Raw genomic sequence first — 25,401 nt, 5'->3', positions numbered from 1 at the left:
GAGCTGTGAATTGGTTCAAAAATTCTGTAAAAACAATTTAGAATTATGCTTTTTAAAAAAGCAACTAAAATGTCTGTGTCCTTTGATCACACAATCCCACTGCTAGGAATGTGCAACAAGGAGATCAAAGATAGAAAAGTTCCATGGCAACACTTTCTATAGTAGCAAAGATCTTGAAACAAGATAGATGCCCATTGATTGTGGAATAGCTAAATTGTGGCACATGAATGTAACACAATATTATTGTGCTATAAGAAATAATGAAAAAAAAGAAAAAAAAAAGAAAGAATGAATATGAAATCTTCAAATAAGCATGGGAAGACTTACTTGAACTGATACAGAATAAAGTAACTAGAACTAGGAAAATAATCTATATAATGACTGCAACAATGTAAATATATTAAAAAATAGCAAAACCCCCAACTGAATCTGTATAATTATAATAACCAGGCTTAAACCTAGAGATGAGATAAAAAACTTCTTTGAGAGGTAGAGAACTATGATTGCGGAACTTTGCATATACTGTCAGACTTGATTGTTGAACAATTTTACTTACTTTTTGTAGTTTTTATAAAGGAAAAGATGATAACAAGGAGGAAAGGACACGTTTGGAAGTACAGGTCAAGTAAAAACAAAAACCTAAAATTTAAAAAAAAAAAAAGGAAGCTATTAGATGACATATTTCCAATGGATTTGAAGTGTCCTGGGTCCCCATCTATGGAGCTTAAAACCTGACGTCTTTGTTTTTTTGCCCACAAGGTCATTTGCTATGGTCTCTGCTACCACAGTCCTGAAGTCTCTCCCCAAGATCTTTCTCCACTAGAGATCCTCACTCAATCAAATTTATCTTTAAAAATCGATTTGTGTTTGGAGAGGAAATTTTCTTAATTTTTCCTCCCATGAACATGCCCATCTCCCTCATCAGTCTGGGGACACTGAGGATAGGGATAGGTCTCCTATGTCACTTCTTCAGAGATTGCGGGGCTCTATGACCAGTAGTTGCTTTTTAAAAGATGTTGATTGGGGGGCATCTCGGTGGCGCAGTGGATAGAGCACTGGCCCTGAAGTCAGGAGTACCTGAGTTCAAATCCGGCCTCAGACCAAATACTTGTCACTTACTAGCTGTGTGACCCTAGGCAAGTCACTTAATCCCAATTGCCTTAAAAAAAAAAAATTAAAAAAAAAGATGTTGATTGGGGCAGCTAGGTGGCACAGTTGATAGAGCACCACTCAGGAGAACCTGAGTTCAAATCCGACCTCAGACACATAACACTCACTAGCTGCGTGTCCCTGGGCAAGATACTTAACCCCACTGCCTAGCCAAAACAAAACAAAAACTTACAACTAAAAGATGCTAATTAGAGGGCATGAGTTTTGTGGTACTTTCCCAGTTGGCTTAGTGGTAGGACAGTATCAAAGGCACTGATTTCCCCAAAATTAGAATTCTGAAAAAGGACCACCATTCTTCACAAGTTCGTATTTTGACACTAGGTGGTGCCAAATAACCACTGAGAAAAGAGTGAGACGCAGTCCCAGAGCAATCTTTCCCTCAGTCTCTAGGCCCTGATGTAGCCACTTTCTGGTATTAAGACGACTCCTTTCCTCCTCTGCTATTACCCACACTGGGAAGGACTGTGAGGAGAATCTAAGAGCTTCATTCCAGTGCATTGAATAGAGTGTCAGATTAAGAGACAGGAAGATCTGAGTTCAAATCCTGTCCTAGATACTTACTAGCTGTGTGACCTTGGGCAAGTCACTCATCCTTGGTTTCCTCATCTGTAAAAATGAGGATAATAATAGCATCTACCTCATGAGGTTGCTGTGAGGATCAAATGAGATAACTTTGTAAAGTGCTTTGCAAACCTTAAAGCCTGAAATAATTGTTATTGATGCTGTTGCTAGCTCCAGGATCTTAGGACAGGCTGAGCAGTAAAATGGACGTGCAATTTTTGCATGAAGGTTGGGAGTTGAGGGGGGAGGTGTCAGAATGTAGGTGGGGGAATGGGTGCCAGCCACTAGCTTCTGACCCCTGGGATTTCTCCCTCAGTCATCCTGCCTTCAGCCTCCCCCAGTCCTTCCTTCCTCCCCTCCACCCTATCTATTCCTCTTACCCCTGGGAGGAGGGGTGGGAAGATAGGTCCTAAGAACCACATGGATGAGAAAGAAGGAGAGAGCCAGGCTTCCTTCCTGTGACTGCCCAGACCCTGGACTTCCTGCACTTCTATTTTCCTGTTTGCAAACTTTTTATGATTACAGGATCCTTTCCAAGCTACAGATTACAGACCACAGAATATCAGAGCTGGAAGGGACGTGAGAGATTATCCAGTTCAACTCTCTTTATTGTACACAGAAGAAAACTGAGTCCAAAGAGAGCAAGTAATTTGACCAAAGTCGAATGAAGAGACAGAGATGAGGCTTAGAGCCCTGACTTCCTGTTAGGCTAAGTTTCCTTCCACTTTCCACCTTGAAGATTCAACAACCACTGTCCACAGAGCTCCACCTCTGGAGAAATGACATAGGAGACTTGGCCCCCGCCCTCCTGGTGCTCCTAGGCTGAAGGGACATTCAGGGCATACTCATGAAAAAAAAAATAAGAAAATTCCCTCCCTAAACACAAACGTAAATCAGGTTTGGAAGTGAAATCTCCTGATCAAGTCCAAAGCGCCTGTACATTATAAGTGATTCCCAACGCTTCTGAATAAGAGGACAGGTTTTTAATGTCATTTTTTTTCCTTTGTGCCCTTATACACAGCAATCGATTGGGAAAAAAACCCCACAATGACAAAAACCTACTTCGATTTCAGTAATGTTTTGAATTTGTATTTCCCCTGATAACAGCATTTATACATGTTTGTAAAAACAATAATATTTGTATGTGAGAGATATCTTCAGTCCAAAGAAGGTATCTTTTCTTATTGATGGATTAAGGTCCTCTTGGAGAAAAAAAAAAGAACAGTGATTTTAAAAAGTTAATTACAAAACTACAGAATTTCAGAGTGGGAAGGGAAATTGGTAGCCATTTAGTTCAACCTGTGCATAAATAAAGAATCTCGGCTGATGAATGGTCAGCCATCCTCCAACAGAGGTCAAAGGCATCCTATGAGGATGTACTCACTGCTTTCTGAGGCAGCACATTCTACTTCTGGATAATTCTGGTTGAAGATTTTCTTTAAATCAAGCCTACATTTTCCCCTTCAATTCCTAGCTCCTCATTCTGCTTTCTGGAGCCAAATAGAACATGTCTTTCTAATAGTCTTTCTTCCATTAGCTAAACAGCCCCAGTTCAGGAAAGACTTTTTAAAGGAGGTGAGTTTTGAGTAGGTTTATAGGGGAAGATCAGAGAGTGTTGGCCCAGGGAGGGTATTTGAGATGGAGAGAATGCCTGGAAATAACCTATGAGTAAGAGATGAGCAACAGGTCATTTTTGTGTGAGCTTACCAGGCTTCTTCCTAGTTCAGGAAGGGTTTGTCTGGTTTAACCAGCTTCTCTGCATTAGGAAGGGATATGAGTATGGAAGGGGGGGAGGAGGGAAGGTCAGGATGAGGAGTTATGGTTTCTCCAGCCTTGAAACTCTTGAATAGGGTCAAGTCAACAACATAAATCAGCCACAAGCAGTCTAACTCTACCCTATCTTTCTAGACAGTCCCCTTTTCACATCCTGACTCAGCCAAACCTGCCCACTGGCTGTTCCCTGATTCAGTATTCTACCTCAGGAGGTTCCCCCATAGCTGGAAAACAGTCCTTCCTCACTTCTGTCCCTAAGAATCCCTGGCTTCTTTCAAGGTTCAGCTCATGTGCCACCTCCAAGTGCACACCTTTCTTCATCCCTCTAGTTGTTAGCATTCTCTCCCTCCTCCAGTTATCTTATATTGACTTCTCTGTTCACAAGTTGTATCTCAAGTGGAATGAAAGCTTCCTGAAGGCAGGGAGAGGTTTTTTTTTCCTTTTTGTCTTTTTATCATTGAACGTAGTGGACCCCTATTAAATGCATGTTTAATAGCTTTAAACCTTCAAATAACTATTTAATAGCATTTAAAAGAGTCTCTGCCTTTCCACTGACTGTCCTTTATACCTAGAATGCTCTCCCTCCTCACATCTACCTCCTGGGCTTCCCTGGTTTCCTTCCTGGCTCAGTTTAAATCCTACTGGGAACAGTTTCTTTAAAGAGGTTGCTAGGGCAGTGCCTCTGAGATTATGAGATTACCTCCCATTTACACTGTGTATGTATGTGTGTGTGTGTGTGTACATCTTGCATGTACAGAGTTGTCTGCATTTTGTCTCCCCCATTAGAAGGTGACCCCCATAAGGGCAGGAACTGTCTTTCTGCCTATCTTAGTATTCTCTAGTATTTTTAGCACAGTGCCTAGCATGTACTAAGCCTTTAACAAACGATTATTGACTGGCTGTTTAATTGAATTATTGGAACAGAGGGGTAAAACAGAAGAGAAACAAAGAGGTAACTTGGACTCACTCTTCTCTTTGGCCTCAGGCTGCTAGGACTTCCCAATTCAATTCCCCTCCCAAACCTTTCTATACTTGGGCAATATTCCAGGATTCTAGTCTGAGGTTTTGGGGTTTAGTGAAAGAAAATCTGGACTAGGAGTCAAGACTTGGGTTCTGGACCTAGGGTTGCTGTTGTTGTTCAGCTGCGTCCTATTCTTCATGACCCCATTTGAGGTTTTCTTGTCAAAGATACTGGAGTGATTTTGTCATTTTCTTCTCCAGCTCATTTTACAGATGAGGAAACTGAGGTATCTGTTTACTATTTCATTGTCCTCTAATGGAGGCCAGGGCTGCCTCCTCCCTTGTGAAAAGAATAGCTTGGGTGGCCCTGATCCCTGGGAGCCCAGAGGAAACGACTGACCCAGCTTTCACTGAAGTTCTACAACCTCACTTCAATCAATCAAGGCAGCAGACATCCCTGCCTTTTTAAAATGTGTAAATAAGATTGTTTGCATCTTGTGATCCCTTTTTCCAATACAAACTCCTCTTTAATTGGGTTAAAAAAATCGTGAGTGGCTAACTGAATAAGCTAACCATACCTCTGGGGACTTTAAATAGCAGAAGAAACTTCGACAATGGTTTGATTAAGCAGCGGGCCACTTAAGCAATGGACCAGTCTAATGGTGAAAGAGCTCCAGCCAAGTGTATACAGCAAGATAGCCACTCAAGGGACAGAGCAAGCTTTAAATAACATAACTCCTTTTACCAGAAAACAGTGTTGGTTATGGAATCGAGAAAGGACTCCTAGTAACCAAGGGTTGTGAGTTTACTCTTTGGTCACAAATGTTACTACACACATGCGTCCCTGTCATTGTTTCAGCCTATTTTCCCCATGGACTTCCAGTGTGTATTTGTGAGAGAATGTATTTCATACCTTTGAGGGAATGTTCTATGCCACCTTAACAAATACTTTTTTTCTAATGGGTTATCCCCGGTCCTCCAATAGGAATGGGAAGTGGGTGAGTAGTCCTGGAGGGGACAGTTTCCAAGTCTGAGGGAACAGCCATCCCTTCCCTCTAGGAACTTCTACCTTGTGGATAGTAATGACTTTGAGTCTGAGGATAATACTGGAGTCTCCTTCCTGGAATCTCTTTGGGACCAACTCCAGGAAGGAGAGACTTTTTTTTTTTTAACCAACACATAAGAGAAGCGGCCCCTCAATATGTCTCTGATTTCAGTTTGCTTCTCTAGAGACTTCAGAGAATTTCCTTTTGGATGAGATCAGGATCTCTCTCTCTTTGTCGAACTGAAGAGCTTATTCACTCTTCTACCAGAAGAGCTTATTCACTCTGTGTATTTTCTGGTATATTCTAACCTGCATAACTTCTCTGATTTCTGTCTGCTCTCAGCTTGGATAAATGGGTTTATTCACTATTTGCCATTTGTGATGGTCTTTTATGTAACCTACATTAGGTAGTAAGGCAGTAAGCTGGAGGACAAAGCTAGGTATACCCTCTCCCTTAAGAGAAAAAGTGGCTTTTTTGTTCTGAATCAATCCTAACTTTGGACCAGCACTATTTAGAAGGGCAGATAGATATATTTCTAGCCCAGAGGTGAGGAATCTGCAGCCTTGAGGCTGCATGTGGCCCTCTAGGTCCTCAAGCACAGCCCTTTGAATCCAAACTTCACAGAACAAATCCCTTTTATTAAAGGCCTCAAGGCCACAGGTTCTCCACTCCTGTTCTAGTCTGTTACCCCTCTCTCAGAGAAGAAGAATGTTGGCACTACAATGTTAAATTTAATATGCATGAAAAAACCAAGATGTGAGTAATCTATCCACAATTCCATACACAATCCCCCTTTCCGGCCTTCTTTGTATAGTAAATGCTTGTTTTTCAATGGTTTTCTAGTTAGTAATAAAAACTTTTTTTAAAAAAGAGGATGAGAGGTGACTGAAGAGGCAGAACGAGAAAGTTAGGAGAGGTTCTGAATCAAATGGGAACTGGGGGGAGTTTGAAGTATGATGAAGTTTAAGGTGTTCCTTCTGAAGATGCTGAGACAGAAGGCAGACGGGGATTGAGAAGGGTTTGAGACGGAACGAGGGAGTAGTCTTCAGAAGGTCTGGGGAGGCAGAATGAAAAAGCAAAATGACCCTGAGGAGATGAGGGGTTTCAAAGAAGCAGATATGTATTGGGTAAGGTCAAAAGACGAACACTGAGAAAAATTGATCCTATGAAGAATTCGGAGAAGGGGTGGAGGTGTGAGGAGGCAAAATAGGGAGGCTGAGGAGGGGCTGGGAGGAGTTTCTGAGGAGGCAGGGTATCCCTGGGGCTGGAGTAAACCGGCAAGGGAATGTGAGAGCACTGAGGAGGCGGGGGAATCCTTGAGGCTAAGGAGAAGGGGGAAGAGGGCCTAAGGGGATTGAAAAGGCAGCGTGGTCGCTGAAGCTGGGACGAAGGTGCAGGGGGATGTGGGGACACTGAGGAGGAAGGGGGTTTTGGGGGCTGTGGATGTGTGGGCACAGTGAAGGCAGGGGGAATCCTTGGGGCTAATGCCACGGGGGAAGGAGGGTCTGGGGGGCATTGAGAAGGCGGGGTGGTCCCTTAGCGGGGGCTAAGGAGGTGGGGGTCCCTAAGGCTGGGGCAAAGGTGCAGAGAGACGTGGGGAGTTCAGGAAGCAGTACAGGTTTTTGGGGCTGGGGATGTGGCGGCTCTGAGGAGACAGAGGGGTCCTTGGGGCTGGGGATGGAGTGGCACTGAGAGGCACGGAAGTCCTTGGGCCTGGGACAAAGGTACAGGTCGCTGAGGAGGCAGGGGGTTCCGTGGGGCTAAGGAGGTGGAGGGGGCGTCTTTGGAGCTCGAGCAAATGGGCAGGAGGGTCCTCGGAATAGTCTGAGGCTCTTGTGGCTGTCCTCCACCTCCTCGAACCCCCCCCCACCGAAGAGCATACCGGGGTATGTAGTCACAATCCCACTACGCGCATTCTTGTCCTCAAGGTGCAGCCCCGGACAGCTTCGCGGCCCCTCAATCAGCAACTCGAGCACCCTGAGCTCTGAAGCCTGATTGAGAACATCCATCCCTACCTGGGGACTTCTAAGGCGACCTGCCATAACAACTACAACTCCCAGCATGCCTCCAGCTTCCGTTCTGGCCTACCCGCCCCCCCAGCTTTCTGGGGCTTGTAGTCTCGGCGCGCGATTCACAGAGCCGCTTTCGCTCCCGGCGCGCCGTAGCTGCCGAACCCCTTATGGAGGGCTACGCTACGGAGACGGCGTAAGGCCGGGTTTCTGGACTCCCGAGCGCGCTCGGCTGGGCTCCTCAGGCTGAGGCAGAGGAAACAGTTTCCAAAGCGGCCGGGCGAGCGGTACCGAGCCGAGCCGAGCCGAGTTGCGGCGCGGGGAGGGAGGAGGGCGGGCGGGCGGCCGGCAGGGGCGGCGCTGCTCTCCCGGCTCTCTCCGGAGGCAGAAGTTGTGGCGCGGCGCCCGATCGCTGGTGGAGGGAGGCCCGGGGCCGGGGCCGGGCCCGGCTGGGCTGGGGGGCCCGGGGCCGCGGGGCGTCTGCAGGCGCCTCCGGACTGCGCGGGTGAGTGCGTCCCGGAGCCGGGGCTCTGAGGGCTCCAGGCAGGGCCTTCGCCGCCCGCCTCGGCCCCCCCAGGGGCCCCCACGCCGGGCCGCCGGGCCCACCGAGCCCAGCCTTGTCCGCCGCCGCGCGCCGGGGCCGGGCCGGGGAGGAGGGAGGGAGGGAAGGAGGGAGGGGATCCGCACCGCAGCCAGGCCCCTCCCCTCCGCACCCCCTCCCCGCCCCCGGCCCTCCCTCCGGCCGCCAGAGCTCTGGACCTGGGACCAGGAGGAAACGCGGGCTAAGTGAAACTGTTGCAGTCCCGGCCCCGGTCAGCCCCGCCCGGCGCGAGCTCTGTCCGTCCGTCCGTCCCGCCGCTGCCGGCACTCCTGGGCATCCCGAAAAGTCGGCAGGAGGTAGTGCTAATTTATTTATGACGGGAGCCTGTTGTTACTGTTGCTGTCGTCTTACTGAACTTGCCCGTCTTCTCCGGAGGGAGAGGAGAGGAGAGGACGGGAGGGGACGAGGATGCCCCGGAGATGGTGGCCGGGAGCAGCTGGTCTCCGCGGCCAAGGGCAGGCAGGTGTGGGCTCCTGATTCAGCTTCGGGGACTTGGGTCCTTGGAGGATGGAGCAGACGCTTGGGCGACCGTGGGGTGGGCAGAGCAGCCTCGGAGGAGAGCAGGGCAGGCGGCCAGCCCGCCCTTTGGTAACCCTGGAGCTTCCAGGGCAGGGAGCTGGGGGGAGATGTTTTTGAGCCCAGGCCAGACCAAATGGCCAGAGGGAGGATCTCTGTGGCCTCTGGCCAGATGTCACCTGGAAAGCTCCGGGGGCTAGCCAGAAGGTGTTCCTCTTACAGGGTGCTCTCACCTCTTGCCTGTCCTTGGTTGTCCTTATTCCTCAAATACTGTTTTTATTTATTAATTTAATTTTTGGAGGAGGGGGGAGGGGAACCAATCAATCTAGATTTATAGTTCCCCAAGTCAACATAAGAGGAAGTTTCAGCCTTCCTTACACTTCCATACCCTGTGACTCCAGGAACTACCGGAGGCCCCACAGATTAGGGGGCCCATCCTGTGTGGTGGCTTCCAGTTCTTCCTCTTTTATTTCCTGGTTTGTCTTTGGGGACGAAGGGCACCTTGCAATGTTTCTGAAGAACTTACTATTGATTAAAACAACATTTACCAGGGTCATGGGGGTAATGCCATAGGCCCTTGGGCTTCAGAGTCCTTCCGGGATAGGAGTATAAAGAGACCATTCTAGTGGCAACGGGGAGAGAATGAACTATCTTTGTTTTAGGAAGGGTAAATCAGGCCTGAGCCTGACCAGATCTGGGAATCTAACTACAGTAGTGAGGTCCATTGGTTTTTACTGCAGACAGTAGGACTAGGTAAGTGATTTATAGGGACCCCAAAATGAACTCTTGGTCTATAATGGATTTACCTGGAAGTGTTAGGAGTTTTAGTGACTTGAACTAGTAAGTTTTTATGTAGAGATCTGTGCTAGGCAAGGTGAAGAAAAATACTCTGTGATCTGGGTCATTGATCTCTATGAAACTGGGTCTCTACTCAGAATATCTCATTTGTGGAACCTCAGAAGCAATTTATTTAGCTGCTTCCTCTGAGTGGTGTGGTGGAAAGAACACTGGATTGGGAGTCAAGAGACTTGTGTGCAAGTCTCTCTTCTACTCCTAACCATCCAGGTGACTTTGGGTGAGTCATTTGACCTCTTTGAGACTCCGTGTTCTTATCTCTGAAAGGTGCCCTACCTGGATCACAGGGTGTTTGTTTGTTTGTTTGTTTTGGGGAGGGGTAAGTAAAGTATTTAATAAACCATGGAGTCTTGTATAAATGTTTGTTGTTGTAGCCAAAGTTGACCATTCCCTCGAAAGTATGGAAATTGCTCCTATACAATACCTGCTTAGGGTATTAAGCCAGTTTGCATTGTGTGGAGGAGAGTGTACAGGAGAGAAGTGGGGGTAATTTTATCTTTCTTCTTTTTTTTCAGTTCTAAGTGACTCAGATGGGAACAGAGTAGAGAACAATATTATTTTTTAGTGCCTGAGTCAGTAGAAAGAGTGAACCCATCACCCAATAGGTGTGGTTAAGATGACTCCATAATGAACAGATACCTGGTGGAAGCTGATATTTCAAGAAGCCAACTTAAAAATCAGGTCTTAGGGTCATGTGGCACTTTGTGCTTCATTTATCTAAAATTCATTCTCTTTTTTCTCTTCCAAGACTGAGAATCCCCCAAGCTGCTTATATTTCCAACTTTCTTATTGTTGAGAAGACTGGATTGTATTATATTGTTGTGTGTGACCTAATGGAAGATGGGTTCTTTGTGGAGAAGCAGGATGTCTTCGATTCCTAGATCCAAGATTCAGTGGCTACATGATTTTATGCAAGAAAAACATGACCTCTGTGTTCTTCAGCTTCTCTGTAAAGTGGAGATTCTAGTACCTGCTTTTATTCTTCTAAGACTCAGAGTTTTAGCGATCCAAATCCACCCATTTTACAGAGGAGCAGACTGAGGCCTGGAGAGATAAAATGAAATGTCAGTGGTGGCAGAGCTGGGACTAAGAATCATGTCTCTCAAATCCCAGCCTAAAGATCTGTTCCACTATACCTTGCTGTCTTCTTAATAGGGATGCAGAGATGTTAGAAAGACAAATGAGGTCAAGTTAAAGTAATTTGAATTCACAGAAAAAAAGTTTTTATATTAATGCAAGGTAGTAGTAATGTTACTGACAGGAGCCTGTTAAACATCATACCTATAGTTTAACTCTCTTCTGACCTTGATATGGCTAAGATTGCTGGAAGGTAATAGGTTCAGTGATATAATGGCAGGAATAATATGTGCTTCCAAATTTCCAGTACCTATTACAGGCACATAGTGAATCTTAACTGAGATTTGTTGAATGAACTATTCACTTCTTGGCCCCTGTTATCTATTAGTCTGGTTATCTATTAAGTCAGAGGGAATTATTCTTTGGCAAGTATGAATTATCTATGAATAATTAGTTCCTCCTCCTCCTCATCTAGGGCACTTGGAATCCCTAACTCCTACCTCTTACACAAAATCTGTTGTGATCCCCTCCCACTGAAATTACTTTGTATATGTTTTTGTATTTACTTAAAACACATCATGGTGTAGTGAAAAGAGGAGAACTTAGAAGTCAGGAAATCAGGAAGAACTGAGTTTGAATCTTTCCTTTGATGTTTAATAGCAGTGTGACCCTGAGCAAGTCACTTAACCTGTCAGTGTCAGAGTTGAAGTGGATGGTTCCCTTTTAGCTCTCAATCTATGATCCTATGGTTTTTGGACATATTCTATGTTCCATTAGAATGGAAACTCCATGAGGGAAGTTGTGTTTTGTCTTGGTATCCCTAGTGTCCGATACTGCAGCTGGAACTGTAGGCCCTTAATTTGTGAAATTGGCTTAGAATTTGTGGAAGGTGTGGTTCCAGGGAAAGAGCTTAGGACTAGTATTCATAAGACCCAGTTTCTAGTCCTGGTCACGTCATTAATTGTGTAATGTTGGGCAAGTTAGGTCACCATTTGGAACTTCTGTTTATTTCTTCACCTATCCAAATGAGGTTGCTTCTAGCTTTAATGATCAGTGAACTTGTATGAATATGTTAAGCATTTCTAGATTGTAGTAAATTGTTGGGGGGTCTGTGGATAACTGATTTTTAAGTGATTTGGAATGTTAGCTTTCTTATTCTTTTGGGATGGCCATCTCTCTTTTAGAACTCAGGGCAGATCTGGGCCAAGCAGTAGGCCATTCTTTTTAGCATCATTAGCTGGCGTGAGAGTAGATGGGTAGAAGACCCCTTTCTTTGCTCTGAGAGAAATAATGGAATGTGCCTTCCTTTTCATCTCCTGGGATAGGCTGGACGTGTCTGAGTTGACTTTGCCCTGCCCACCTTCTGTCCTTCCTACTTTATTGTGCAGTTATTTCTAGGTCACTTGTCTTACTTGCTCTATTGATTGGAGCCTCAAAGTAAATGCAGTAGATGATGGACAAGAACACAGTCTTGCCCCCTACATTTGTAGACATCAGGCTACCCCTTTTTATTCTTTTCAGGGAATTGCTGTGTATCGCTTTTTTACTTCTTGAAGCAGTCAACCAAGTTCTAGACCTGGAGTTGGAAGGGCTTGATTTTTCATTCTGGATTCACCCCTTACTGGCTGTGTAACCCCTTAGGCAAGACATTTGATCTTTCCAAGGCTCAGTTTGCTCATCTGTAAAATGAAGATAATACCGATCTCAGAAGCTTGTTGTATGGATCAAATGAGAAAGTGCTTTATAATCATAAAGTGCAACATAAAAATCAGCTGCTACTATTGTAGTGCTGGACATGGCACTCTAGGTCAACCACCTTTTTAGTTTATAGTTGTTTCTTGGGTTCTTCCAGTTAGAGTTGAGATGCCTTAGGTATTAAATAGGGTTATTGTTTGTTCTTAGTTCTTGAAGAGAATCATGACATCAGGAAGATGATGCTATGATTTGCAGGTGAATTAGATTTAAGTGAGAGAGGGTTGTGCACGGTCACCAGGCTCCCTTCCTCCTCTGGAGCCATCTGGGTCCAGTGGCAAGATATAGATCAGGATGACTGGAGATGGCCCCCTGGATTCAGTGGGAGACCTTGGCCTTTTTAAGCTAAGGTCTTTCTAAGTTCTCACTTTGAGTGTTAAATAGGGTGCTGAATGTGGAGAAGCAAGGTCAGACAGAGGAGGGCCCTCCAGTGTAGAGGTTTTGCTTGTAGTATTTCATTGTCTTTGACCTAAAGCTTTTACATGATAGCTTCTAGAACTCCCTGTGTTGTTTTAGGAAAAAATGTAGACCTTTCCCATGTATGAGGGTATTGCTATTGGTCAGCTGCAATAATGGTGTGTTTGGGGGAAAGGGGGAATTTAATCTGAAATTACTGGAGTAACATATTTAGGAACCTTGTAATGCTGTTAACAAAGATATGCCCAGGAGAAACATCAGAGTTTGGGTCTATTAAAGGATAAATCTTAAATGTTGAGTTAAGACTTCTTGCTGTCTTCTCACCATGCTGACCACTCCATGGCCATCATCCTTATCCCCTCCTCTCCTCCATACCTGGGAGTCCTCCACACCAAAGTCCTCCACACAATCCTGATAGGTGAACTTCTGCCTTATTTTATCAAGGCCTAGGCTTTCATGTTACTTTCTGCTGTCTCTTCATTATGCCTCCTCTCCAAGGTCATTTCCTCAGCCTTCCCAATACTCCTCTGTGTGTCTGTCTGTCTGTCTATCTATATCTAATTTTTATAAGATTGAATGAAAATTTGCAAACTATCTTATTCCCTCTGTGACTGTTAATTGTCTGGCAATTTTATCCAGTTTGGTAGACTTCTCTAACTCCCCAGCAGTTGAGAGGAAGGTTTGGTGGTTGCTGTCCCACCAACTCTTTCCCCAGAGTCTAGGACTTGGATGTTGGTTGTTAGTAAGACAGTCAGCCTGGAAGACATGCTTTTGAATGGGGGCTGGAAGATATCACAAGGAAAACAAGTCGATACCAGTTGTTTTAAAATGGCACTGGTGTGTCTGCACCCGATCGAAAATAATCGTTTGCAGGCTTCCTGATTCCTCTGCCTTTATGACTCCTATAGAGAATGGCTGAGTGGTCAGTTGCTAAGGGAACTTTTCCTTCTCTTTCCCTTTTTCCACATTTCTCAGACATATTGTCAATTCCCGTCTTCACCCTGAAATCCCTTACTGCCATGTTTCTTGAGCTTTGAGTTACTTTTAAGATATTATTTTCTTTTGGGGGTTAAATGGAAAAGCTAATCAGGTTTTAGAACTTGATCTGGAGACATAATGGGAGGAGCCCTGGACTTGGAACCAGTGGACCCAATCCAAATTTGAGGCCTGGCTATTAAAGCTCACTACACTATCCTATTGAGGTAATAGAAAAGCACTGGACTTGAAGCCTGGAGAGCTTGTACTTCATTTTTCTTCTTTCTTTAAATTGTGTGGCCCTCCCTGTATTGGACCACTCTATGGGATGAGGCAGAAACCTCAAGTTCTGTCTCCTACCAGGGTTGGGGAAGCCTTGGCCTTGAGGCCACTTGTGGCCTTCTGGGTCCTTAGGGTGACCTTTTATTAAGATCTGACCTATACCTTCCTCTAACTGCTTGTTGTGTGAGAGGAATTGTAGATTGGTCCTATCTGTGTTGTAGATTTTTTTTGGTCATTACCAATTCTAGACCGGTAAAGCAAAACTTCTGTCAGCTCCTCTGTGTCTTCCTTCACAACTTAGGACTAGGTTTCAGGTTTCATTTTTGAGTTTCTGAGAATGCTTTCCCTGCCATTGTACCTATTACTTCAAAGAGACCTATTTCCTCTTGCTTCCCCAGCACATAAATCCAGATGACTCAGTGAATGAATTGAGAATCCCCTGCCAACAGACGTTGCCTGTGGGCTAACCATAACCAAGAGAAATCTCAGGCTTAAAGAAATACTTTGAATAGAATTATTTTAGTACTGCAAAGAATAGTAATTTTATCGGCATGGATTCTCTCATCGATAAGGTCCTCACCTTAGTAGATAATTTTGGTAAGTTGCTGTGGCCAAAAATATCATGATCACCCTCTTGCCAGTCTCTCCAAAAGAAATTGACTTGTTCTCAGACAATAGATATAGCCTTTCCATCTTGGTAGGACCTACTGGCGTAGCCTGTAAGAGCTCTGGGTCACCTCTTCTTTGTGCCACAAAGCACCAGAGTGGACTTGAGTGGAGGTTAAAGATGATTAGAAGGTTGAAAATGAATTCTGAGGAGGTAAGTTGAATGTAAGGAAACTTTGAACCTAATTTTGAATACTTTGAGTCTGGCTTAACTCAGGCTCAAAGATTTGGGACAAGTTCTAGTTTGACCCTTTACCTTAAAAGACATTGTGACTCACGGCACTAAGTCTTAGAGTGTTTCTGGGTCTCAGTTTCCCCATCTGAAAAATGAGGTCAGATAGCACTGATCTGCCTCATGTGTTTGCAAGGAGATGCTAATGATTGTAAAATGCCAGGCCAATAAAGAGAGCTATAGAAATGCCAGATAACAATGGTGATTGTCTTGTAATTTGTTTTAGCCCCACTACCATCTCTGAATCTCAAGAATTTGAGGGATTGGATGCTTCCATTCAGGTTTGTTAACATAAAGTGCTAATTAGTTGTGTTTTTCAAAACCACAGCCATCAGCTTTTATTCTTTCGTTTTGATCTTGGGTAGCTGGTTTTCAGTTTTCAGCAAAACCTCTGCAATTCATTCTCCAGAGGTCAGAAGTTGTCAGATGGTGTTATCTTTCTGGCATTATAAATAAACCATTAATGAGCAATACTTCCTCGTAATGATAGTCTGTCTGATTTATCATTGGTGTTTTTGTATCTCTAATCATTCCTGTATAGTCTTGCGCCATCCTGCCTTAGAGTTTGTCGTGATTTGCCTAGAGAGAAGTATATGTGGCATAAAATGAAGAAATGGGTTTGAGGTGCCTTTTTTTTTTTTTTTTTTTTGGAAGAAGGAAGTGGATCAGGAACATAGTAAGGAGCGGTGTATCCTCTTCCAAACTGAGAATGAAGTCATTTATGCTTTTGTTTTGTTCAATGTGGTTTAAAGACCCAAATAAAAGAAAAGCCACCCTCATCCATGAAGTACCACTTATCATAATCAACAATGTAACATGGGGAAAATCTTTGACCCCAGCCAAGATAAAGTTATGTTTTATGACAGCATCAGCATCAGCAAGCAATATTTTTCCCTTTATCTACAGCACGCAGTTAAGTTTTATTGATACCCTTTTTTTTACATCACATTACTTCTAGATATTCTAAAACCACCATTAAGCACTCTTTTGTAATAAAGAAAAACAGTTAGCAAAAACCAACTAACACAGTGACCTTATCTGAAAATGTCTGCCACATTCTTCACGCATAGTCCCAGACTTCTCCAACAAGGAGAGAATGGTGTGTTTCATCGTCTACTATGCAGTTCCAAGATTGGTAATTATGATTATCTAGAGTTAAGCCACTTTTTATTGTTCTTTTTGTTTACGTAATTGTAGCTGTTACGTGTGTTATTTTTCTGGTTCTGCCTACTCCTCTCAACATCAGTTTATTTAGGATTTCCCTTGTTTCTCAGAATTACTTATTTATGTTTGTTATTTCTTATGATGCAATAACATACTGTTACACTCATATGCCACATTTTGTTCAGCCATGCCCCACTCATTGGATACCCATTTTGTTTCCAGTTTGGGAATATTTCCCATTTCCATATTTTGGGAATAGTTTCCTATTTTTCTTCCTTTTTGTCCTTCACCTGGAACCCATAGTGCAATCACCACTGGTACAGTTCTTTTGATCCTCATGGGCTTTGTCCATTGATGCCTTACTTGGCTTCTGGGGATGGTTTGTAGAACTGGCGAACCAATTCTGTTGGTGTTCATCGACCTTAGATTCAGAGGTCATCTAGTCCAATCCACATCCAAATCATAAATCCTATTACAGGGACTCTGACAAGTACTCACCTAGCCTCTGCTTGAAGACCTCAAAATGATTTGGACCTGACTACTTTTAGTGCTAGATAGCATTAATTGAGTGGATTTGTTGTCTGAGGCCCGTGCCTCTTTTTTTTTTTTTTAAATTAAAAATTTTTTTCAATTATCAAGCATTTATTTTTTCTCTCTCCTCCCTCCCTTCCCCAAACTCTCTCTCCTTTTCCCCCAACCATAAAGGGGGAAAAAAAGAACAAATATGCATATTCAAACAAAACAAATTCCTATATTAGTTAGCCATGTTATGGCTCTGCTTCCTGTAGAAAGAGTAAAGGGTACAGCCCTATTCCCTTGTTGTTTATGAGACCCATCATATCTTAGAAACTCTTACTAAGCCCTTTGTACTAATTTAGAACCTTGCCCTTGATCTTTTTGGCCTGGGACACTGAAATAGTGTGAGGATAGAACCAAGGTAGTCTATTTGGCTCTCAAACAGGGGCAGCTGTGTTTTCTTGGACTGGTTAAGACAAGTGCTGCTCTTCCTAACTCCTTTGTGTTCCCCTTGGCCTTCTAGTCCTCTCTGGTTGGCTGAGGACAGATTGAACTTCAAAAGACAAAGTCCCCAGGAGGGCATGTTCAGCTTTAGTATTGCATATCTTACTGTTGCTCCTTCCTTTTCATTAGGGTCATTTACAATGCCACCCTCCCCAAAATGGGTATGAGTGAACTGATTAGTTTTTTTTTTTTAAAAACACATATTGTATCAAATCTTTAGATTTTTCTGAAGAAGGATCTCCTTATTCAGCGTGCTAGCTTGTTCCACTAGTTGAACACTCCATCTCCTAGTGTCTCTGCACTGGCCCTGCACATCCCTTCTCCTCCCAGAGTCCTTTTCTTCCTTTAAAATGCAGCACAGGCATCTCCATGAGGTCTTTCCTGATCCCACAATTGCTAGGGCCCACTCCAGGACTACTTATATTCAACTACTTGTATTTATTCACTTTATATTCATGCCTTTTGTGTATATATTTTATATGTATTTTTTATCTCTCGCATTAGAATATAAGCTTATTGTGAGTAGGTATTGTTTAATTTTTTGCACTTGTATCCTCAGAATCTAGCACAGTGCCTGGCATATAGTCGGTGCTTAATAAATTCCTGTTGATTAATACTTAAAAAATTATGGAAAGCTGATGAATAATGTGCTGGGGTTTGTGCTTTGCACTTTTGGTCATTTCGATGGGATTGGAGGGGTGCTCCCACAGGACCCTTTCTCCCTCTGATTTGGATCCTACAGCATTGTTTTGCTGACAGTGAAATTTACTTTAAAACATTTACTAACTTTTAAAGAATGCACTTGTTAAGAATGATTAACCTGGGAGTTTAGTGTGTTTCTGTCCAGAGCCAACCCTGTTTCTAGAATAGGTAGTTGCTTGCTAAGGTGTTCCATGCCCATTCCCTTAAGTAAATATGGTATATATTAGGGGGTACAGAAAAAATTATTATATGCCTTATAGTATGTATAGTATGCAAAAAATTACAACCTTCAATACATAAATACAAGATGATTCTTCGTATTGCAAAATAATTAGTTCCAGTTTTTTTACTCAGTTCCTTAGTGCATTTCAAGTGTTTTGATTTACAAAAATACCAATTTCAGAGTGGTCCAGGTAGTATAAAATTGGCTATTACAACAGTCACCTAACCATTCTACTTGCTTCTAACTTCCTTCTCTTGTAACCTGTTATATTGATACCAAATTCGTCTTCTTAAAGTGCAGGTCTGATTTTTGACACTCCCCTGTTTAAAGCACCTCAGGGGCTCAGAGGTTGCCTGCTATATTAAGACCATACTCCTTTACCTGATATCCCAGGACCACTTATAGTTTGACTCTAACCTAGTTTTGCAATTTTATCTCATACCATTCACCTTCATTTACTACATACTTCTTCCAAACTGAATTGCTTATTGTTCTAAGGACACATTCTGCACTTTCCTGTCCCTGAAATTCTACTAGACTCTCCTTCATGTACTTCTATTGTAATTTCATCTATCCATCCTTTAAGACAGAGATGAAATGACACTTCCTCAGTGGACTCTCTCCTCATCCTCCCTACGTCAGAAATAATCTTTTCTTCTTCCTTGGAACTATCATAGCATTGTTATTTTCTTTTATATTTATGTATATCTCTTCTCTTTCCTATTATCAGCTCGTTGGGGGCAGGCACTGTGTTTTGTTCATCTGTCTCCCCTAGTAACTGACAATGCTATGTGCTAGAGGTGTCACACACATGTGCCATGTGGCTCATAACACTCCTTAGTGCTGTAGGAACCAATTATAATATAATTGGGAAATATTTAACAAAATAAATAGAAATACAATAAAACATGGATAATATTAGATTTTAAAAGTAAGTCAATAAAGTGGCCTGGGGGGATTCTGTGTACAGATTAGTGACCCTGTTTCTGTTTGAGTTTGACACCACTGCTCTGCACTATACAGTTAATGTATTTATTGTTTAGTTGATAGGAATTACACCCTGATAACCTGCTTTAGGATTTAATGAAAACTTAAACATCAATATCAGGTATCTTCTTGACTGCTCTGCTGTTGAGAAACTTTACAGGTAGCTTATTCTGGATTAACTTTCAGTAACAAACAGAGAGGTAGTGAAACCTCATTCATTTACTAAGATTTCTCAATTCACCTTTTCTTTTTTCCCCCTTAAGTTTTTCTCCTCTTTGTATCACACAGTTAGTACATGTTTAACTCTGCATGATATCTCTAGCATTTTCAACAGATAGTTGTTTCCCTCTGCACCTTTCTACTTCAGAATGCCCCAACTGGGCCCCATTCCTTGTTTGCCAGATTCCTTTCCAGCTGTTACAGTTTTTAAGACCCCCAAGTGAATGACAACAGATGGAGCCCCCCAGCCAACTTTAAGAAACAGGTCTCATTGAGTACAGGCAAGTAAGTCAAGGAACCTTGACTTCTATTCCTTACTCTGCCACTGACTTTCTGGGTGGCTTTGGACCAGACGTTATAACCTTTTGGTACCTTGGTTTTTCCATTTGTAGAATGCAGATTCTACTTGTATCCTGTTTCATAGGGGTTCTGGAAGAAATAATTAACTGAGAAGTGCATTGAAACAAAGTACTAAGTTACCCCCTGTGGCCCTGCCTCTATCCTCTCCTGCTGGTTGACTGTGTACGTACAATCCCTTCTTTCTCACTCCATTACCTTTCTTTGTCAGGTCTGACAGCTTGCATCTCCAACCAGAAAGCTAGACTCTCTTGGGGTGGGGTTGTAAAACCTCTGGTCTAGGTGGCATCAGCCAGCTCTCTAACAACAAGTTCTTGCCTTCTCAGTCAGTATTAACATCTTCCCAGAAGAACATGTATTTTGGGGATGTGATTTGGATCAGAGGAATTGGGGCTCAGTTGGCATGTCCCCAGCCTTCCTTTTTTCCAAAGGTGCCTCTTGGCTGTGATTGGTTGTTAGCACATTGGGAGGAGGGGGAATGCTTTAAATAAGTAGGTTTTCTGACCCTAATTATGTGTGATGCCTATTGATAATGGGTAGAAAAACCCTAAGGAGGGGTTCTAGGAAAGTATAAGATTATGAACTGGGTAAAATGTGATGAATTGAACAAGACTCTGTGGTTTGACCTCAGACGGAAGCATGGCATGTGTTAATTGGGCCAATAAGGGAGGATGTTAGCAGGATCCCTGGAGAAGACCTGAATAAATTCTAAAGTTCTATCAATATAATGCAAGGGAGAGGACTTAGAAAGTTCCCTTTCCTGTGAATGTTGTCCTGATGTTTCTGGTTCCTTTGAGGCCAGCTGAATTTAGGGCAGAACTTGAGGGTCAGTCCATATGGTGATAAGAAAAGTACAATTTTAGAATTCTCTTGGCTCTCACACCAATAGTACATAATTATAATAGCTTCATACTTCCAAAGCTCTTTCCACACAGCAAGCAACCCTGTGAGGTGAGTAGTATAAGTAATACTGTTGCCATTTTTTTGTCTGTGAGGAAACTGAGGCTTAGAAAGGTGAAGTAATTTTCCCAAGGTTACACACTTGATAAGTGTTATAGCTGAAACTTGAACTCTGCTAATTAGCACACTAGTGCTCAGTCCCCTACGCTGGACTGCCTTCCTATACAATTATAATGACTCACAGGACATATATCATTGGAAAATTTACAAACTATTATTCCCAAACTATTCTTAGGGTCTTGGCCTACATCTTTTCCCATCACAGTCTGAAAAAAATCTAGTTAGAGCATGTTGAGGGTACTGTGAATTTGGCAGAGAGGAAATGGGCATTTTTGGCCGGGACTGAGACCCTAGGGCTGAAGGGAAGAACTTTGAGCTTGAAGTTTGCTCTTGGCAACCCAAGTAAGGCACATTTTATCCTTCTATAGCTTCTCTCTTTCTCCAAAGTGGAACTTTGTGTGGGATGGTGAAAGCTTCATTAGTATTCCTGAAGCCATTTGAAAACATAAATGTGATTACTAATTATTGTTGTTGTGACATTAGCAGTGGGCTTGTTATTTGTAATGATAAGATTTGCTTTTTTTAAGATCCTTGGAGAGGCAGTGTGTACATACAGTGTCATTGTTGTGGTTGTCATCCTCATTATCTCTTCTCTTTGATTTCTAGGTGGGTTAACAAAATAATAATAACAACAACAACAACAACCAGCATTTATATAGACTCGAAGGTTTGCAAAATTCTTTACATATATTGTCACATTTGTTCCTCATAACCACCCTGGGAGGCTGGTGCTATTACTATTCCCATTTTACAGTTAAGGAAAGCAGACCGAGGTTAAGTGACTTACCTAGGGTCACAAAGCTAGTGAGTATCTGAGCCTGAATTTGAATTTAGGTCTTCCTGACTCCAGGTTCAGTACTTTATCCATTGATGTACCTGCCTTAATTACCTTAATTAAGGCAGTAATTAAATATGACTAGGCACACCAAGTGCCTATCATTATGCTTGGTAGGTCCCTAGTAGAGATTCATTCTGCTGTATCTATATTTGTGAGTTAGCTTAAAATCAAAAATGCATTTATGTGAAACCCTGTGTATCTGAAGATGACCTGCTGACCACCTTCAGTAGAGCTTGTGCTTCAGGTTGGATTTTTAGTAATATGGTTTTGTTATGTCACATCTCTCAGGAGCTAGAACCCAGGATAAAAAGGGGGCCTTCTCCTAGAACAATACTTAAGAATCATTGGATAGAGTCATTTCTTTCAAAGCCACCTATCTATACACTCAACAACTTAGGCACAGTTAGAGAATAGTACCATGGTGTTATCTATAGGGTTATGGGTTCATTTTCCATGCTGACTAGTTAAGTTTATACTGAAAATTCTGTTTTGTGGCTTCAGATTATATGCATGGTCCTAGCAAGAAAGCCAAGAATGGATTGTTGGCTCAATACAACTTGTAGCAGTTCCTAATAGTAATGACAATAATCCCTGACATTTATATTGCTCTTTAAGGTTTGAAAGGTGCTGTATGTACTCAGTCTCATTTGATTAGGGAAGTAGCTTATAGTGTGTACCTATGGACAATAGATGACATGTTTTGAGATTACAGAGCTGTGCTGCCAAAAATTTTTGGAGAAGGTCATGACCTTGATGTCATAGACAAACTTCTTGTGGTGAGATTTGGTGTTAGATACTAGTGGTGATTATAGGTATTTAATAGGAGCACCTTTATACTACCATCCTTGAGTGAATTAGAAATAGCATGCGGGTCCCAGCTTCAGTTCATTTAGAATCTGCATACTTGATAATGTCTCTTTTTTTTCCATGAACAGCTGTTCTTCAGGTGGGTTATATTTCTACTTTCATGACAAAGTATTTGATTCTTTAAAGGTACTGAGGTATCAATGAGTTCTCATCTTCTTCTTGGATCCACTTTAATTAACACCTTGAACGTATGCCACAATGACTGGCCTACCTCTGCATTTACTTTAGTCCAAATCTAGGCCACTGGTCCTATGAAAAACTAGGGCAATGGCTCCAGAATGAGGGCGTGAAGAATAGCATTTCAGGGAAGCACCAGATTCCATGGCAATGAAGAGACTTTTCTATAATTTGAAAACTCAGGATGCTATGTAAGTCATAGCTTCTGGCCAGTAGTTGAGCCTCTCCTAAGGCAGCCAGAGCTGTTGACTTTGGCAGCACAAAAGGCTGCTAATTACAGTTTGAGTGATGGAGCACAGACCTGAACATTGACAGCCCTGTAGAGAAGAGAAGAGTGTATCTTTTGGGTAAGAAGTGTTGTGCAGTGATCTTCTAGCCCAAGTGGTTAGTGCCACAACTCCTGAAAACTCATTTCTGCCTAACAAGACTTTCTCATGTGGGAGTTGTGGGTATTGAGTGAACTACACTGACTCCGTCTTGTGACTCAGTTCTGGATCTAGCTCAGTTTCTTTTGTGTTCAATTACGGGTCCAATCCAATTTCTGTCTTTTGAGAAGACTTTATTCAATTATGGGAATTGTGAGAAAACTTTGTCGCATTGTTTGAACCTGTGTGTCTGGGAAGCTGGACCACCTGTTGCTTCGAGACCCCTAACCAAGGACCTAGACTGTGCTGACCAGAAACCCAGTCATATCTGAAGATTGATCCAGGGAATTTTCTCACAATTATACATCTCAAGTGACACATATAAGTGTCTTACCTGAAAACTGGCCCCATTCTGGTCAATCAATTACTGTTTCCTTGTATCTTTGATTGAATATAGACAACTTGGGGGGACACCTCTTTTTCTGATTTCAGAGAATTGCACCTGTTTGCTCTCCCCGTCCCAGTTTGGAAAGTCTCTAATCTTTCCTCCAATTAGAAATCAGATGACCTAATCTTGTATCCTGGTTTATATCCTGTTAATTATTTTCCTTCAATGCATAAAAATCTGTCTTCACCTATATTCGGGGCCCAGTTCCAAGCCGAGGAGTCCTGGTCTTGATTTGTTATGCAGTTGGCATGCATTGCTTAATAAATCAGTATGCTTGGAAACCTGAAACTTTGATTCCTCAGTCATTTTAATCATTCGTCACACTAAACTTTGCATTTGAGTGGTGGTTGGCTGTCACGCTTTCATTTCTGTGAGCTGATGTGAAAGGGACCAAAGTCAATCTGAAGAATAGAAGTGGATATATACACACATCAAACCATTTCCCAACTGTGCCTTCCAGGTAAGGGGCAGCTTCAGGAGATTTTGTTTCTTAATTGGGTTTTCTTAGGTAAGTAAAACTTCTTAAGAAATAGAATTGAGTGGTATTAAGGATCTTCTCTTTGAGAGACATTGTGCTGGACATTGAGAGAAATACAAAGATAAGGCATAGTCCTTTTCTCAAAAAGCTTACAGTTGGTAAGACATGCACTCAGATAAATATTTGCAGTTGTAATGTAGTTTGGCTTCTGGAGGGTTTCCTCTGCATATTGGTCTACAAAGGATATTAGTAACTATATGTTTGCTGAGAGCTGATGACAGCACCTCACCCTGCTGGATGATGAGAGCTGTGTCTTTGGAGGAGAATTCATATTGATAGGCTTGGAGATAAAACCCTTGTTGGATAAAATTACAACATAAATGTTTTATTTTTCCATATACACACACTTAATTTCATTTAATATTTGTACTAAAGCATGTGTATAATGTGTGTGTTTTTTTAAGTGTCCCTTGTGTATTGATTGCTTTGCTAAAGTTCATTGTATATAGAAGTGACTGAATTCTCAAAGTTTACCAGCACAGAGAACCTTCTGGTAAATCTTAACAAGCTTGAAAGGCTTGAACTATGTTTATCAGGGGTTGGCCCAGAGAAGTTAAGAAAGGCTTGTCAGCAGAAGGTTGGCCAAGCAGTAATGATTTTTTCCCACCACAGCCCTTCATGAAGATGCCAGGCTAATAAGGTATAGATGGGCTCTAATCCATATCAGCAGAGTGAATACTTACATCATTGAAATAATGATTCCATTAAGTATCAAATTCTGTCTTAGGTTAGGTCACTATTAGTAGAGTTGTGTCTGTAGGTCAAAGGCTTATTCTCGGTCTGGGATTATGTGCTTAAGGTTAACATGGACTGTTTCTTAAACATATGCTTGTGGATATTGAATCCTTTTTGATAATGATTCCATGACCCTTAGTCAAAGATGCCTTCTGAAGCTTTGTGAGATAGATATGAGGCTATGTGAGAGTGCTGTTTGGTTAGATAGGGAATAGGAATGACTTCCTATTGGTACAATTTTTGTAAAGTAATAGGATTGTTTGTACATAGTTATTTGCATGTTGTCTTCCCCATTAGACTGTGAGCTCCTCAAGAACAGGCCCTCTCTTTTACCTTTCTTTCTATTGCCAGTGTTTAGCACAGTGCATGGCGCGTGGTAGGTACTTAATAAATGTTTATTGGCTGACTAATGGATAATATTTTGAAAGAGTATTCTAGTCAGCTTGTTTTCCAGTAACATTCCATCTAAATTATCTTTTTTTTGCATTTTTTATTAATTTATTTTGATTTATCAGTAATCATTTCCATATGCTTTTGAGTTTAAAATTTTTCTCCCCCTTCCCACCACTCTCCCCAGGACGGTGCAAAATCTGATATAGGCTATACATTTACATTCATATTAAACATATTTTCACATTAGTGATGTTGTAAGTAAAAATTAAAACCAGTAGGAGGAACCATCAGAAAGAGGAAACAAAACTCAACAGAAGAGAAGAAAAAAAATAGCAATGCAACTTCATAGTTCTTTCTTTGGATGTGGATAGCATTTTCCATCACAAAGGCCTCTGGAGATGTCTTAGATCCTTGTATTGCCAGGAAAGTTTAAGTTTATCAATATTAGTCATCACA

At 42.3% G+C, this 25,401-nt stretch overlaps 1 protein-coding gene across 6 annotated transcripts in view; it reads left to right on the top strand.

The window, feature by feature from the left end:
- The first annotated feature begins 7,669 nt into the window (after nt 1-7,669).
- CAPN15 (calpain 15) overlaps nt 7,670-25,401 on the top strand; it is a 99,040-nt gene continuing 81,308 nt past the window's right edge. For 4 of the 6 annotated variants that reach the window (XM_027862908.1, XM_027862905.1, XM_027862911.1 and 1 more), the window contains exon 1: nt 8,274-8,416. Coding sequence is in view for 2 of the 6 variants with exons in the window: in XM_027862906.1 (XP_027718707.1) it covers nt 8,540-8,583 (44 nt within the window). In the remaining 4 variants the exon portion in view is untranslated. Of the gene's footprint in view, nt 7,716-8,273; nt 8,417-8,444; nt 8,584-25,401 lie in introns of those variants that run through there. The other 2 variants (XM_027862907.1, XM_027862906.1) reach the window with 2 other exon arrangements.

Source organism: Vombatus ursinus, unplaced genomic scaffold, assembly GCF_900497805.2.
Source record: "Vombatus ursinus unplaced genomic scaffold, bare-nosed wombat genome assembly UNPS02014770.1, whole genome shotgun sequence".
NCBI classification, from domain to species: Eukaryota; Metazoa; Chordata; class Mammalia; order Diprotodontia; family Vombatidae; genus Vombatus; species Vombatus ursinus.
Note: the sequence above shows the minus strand (reverse complement) of the source record. Positions and strands in the feature narration are given on the sequence as shown.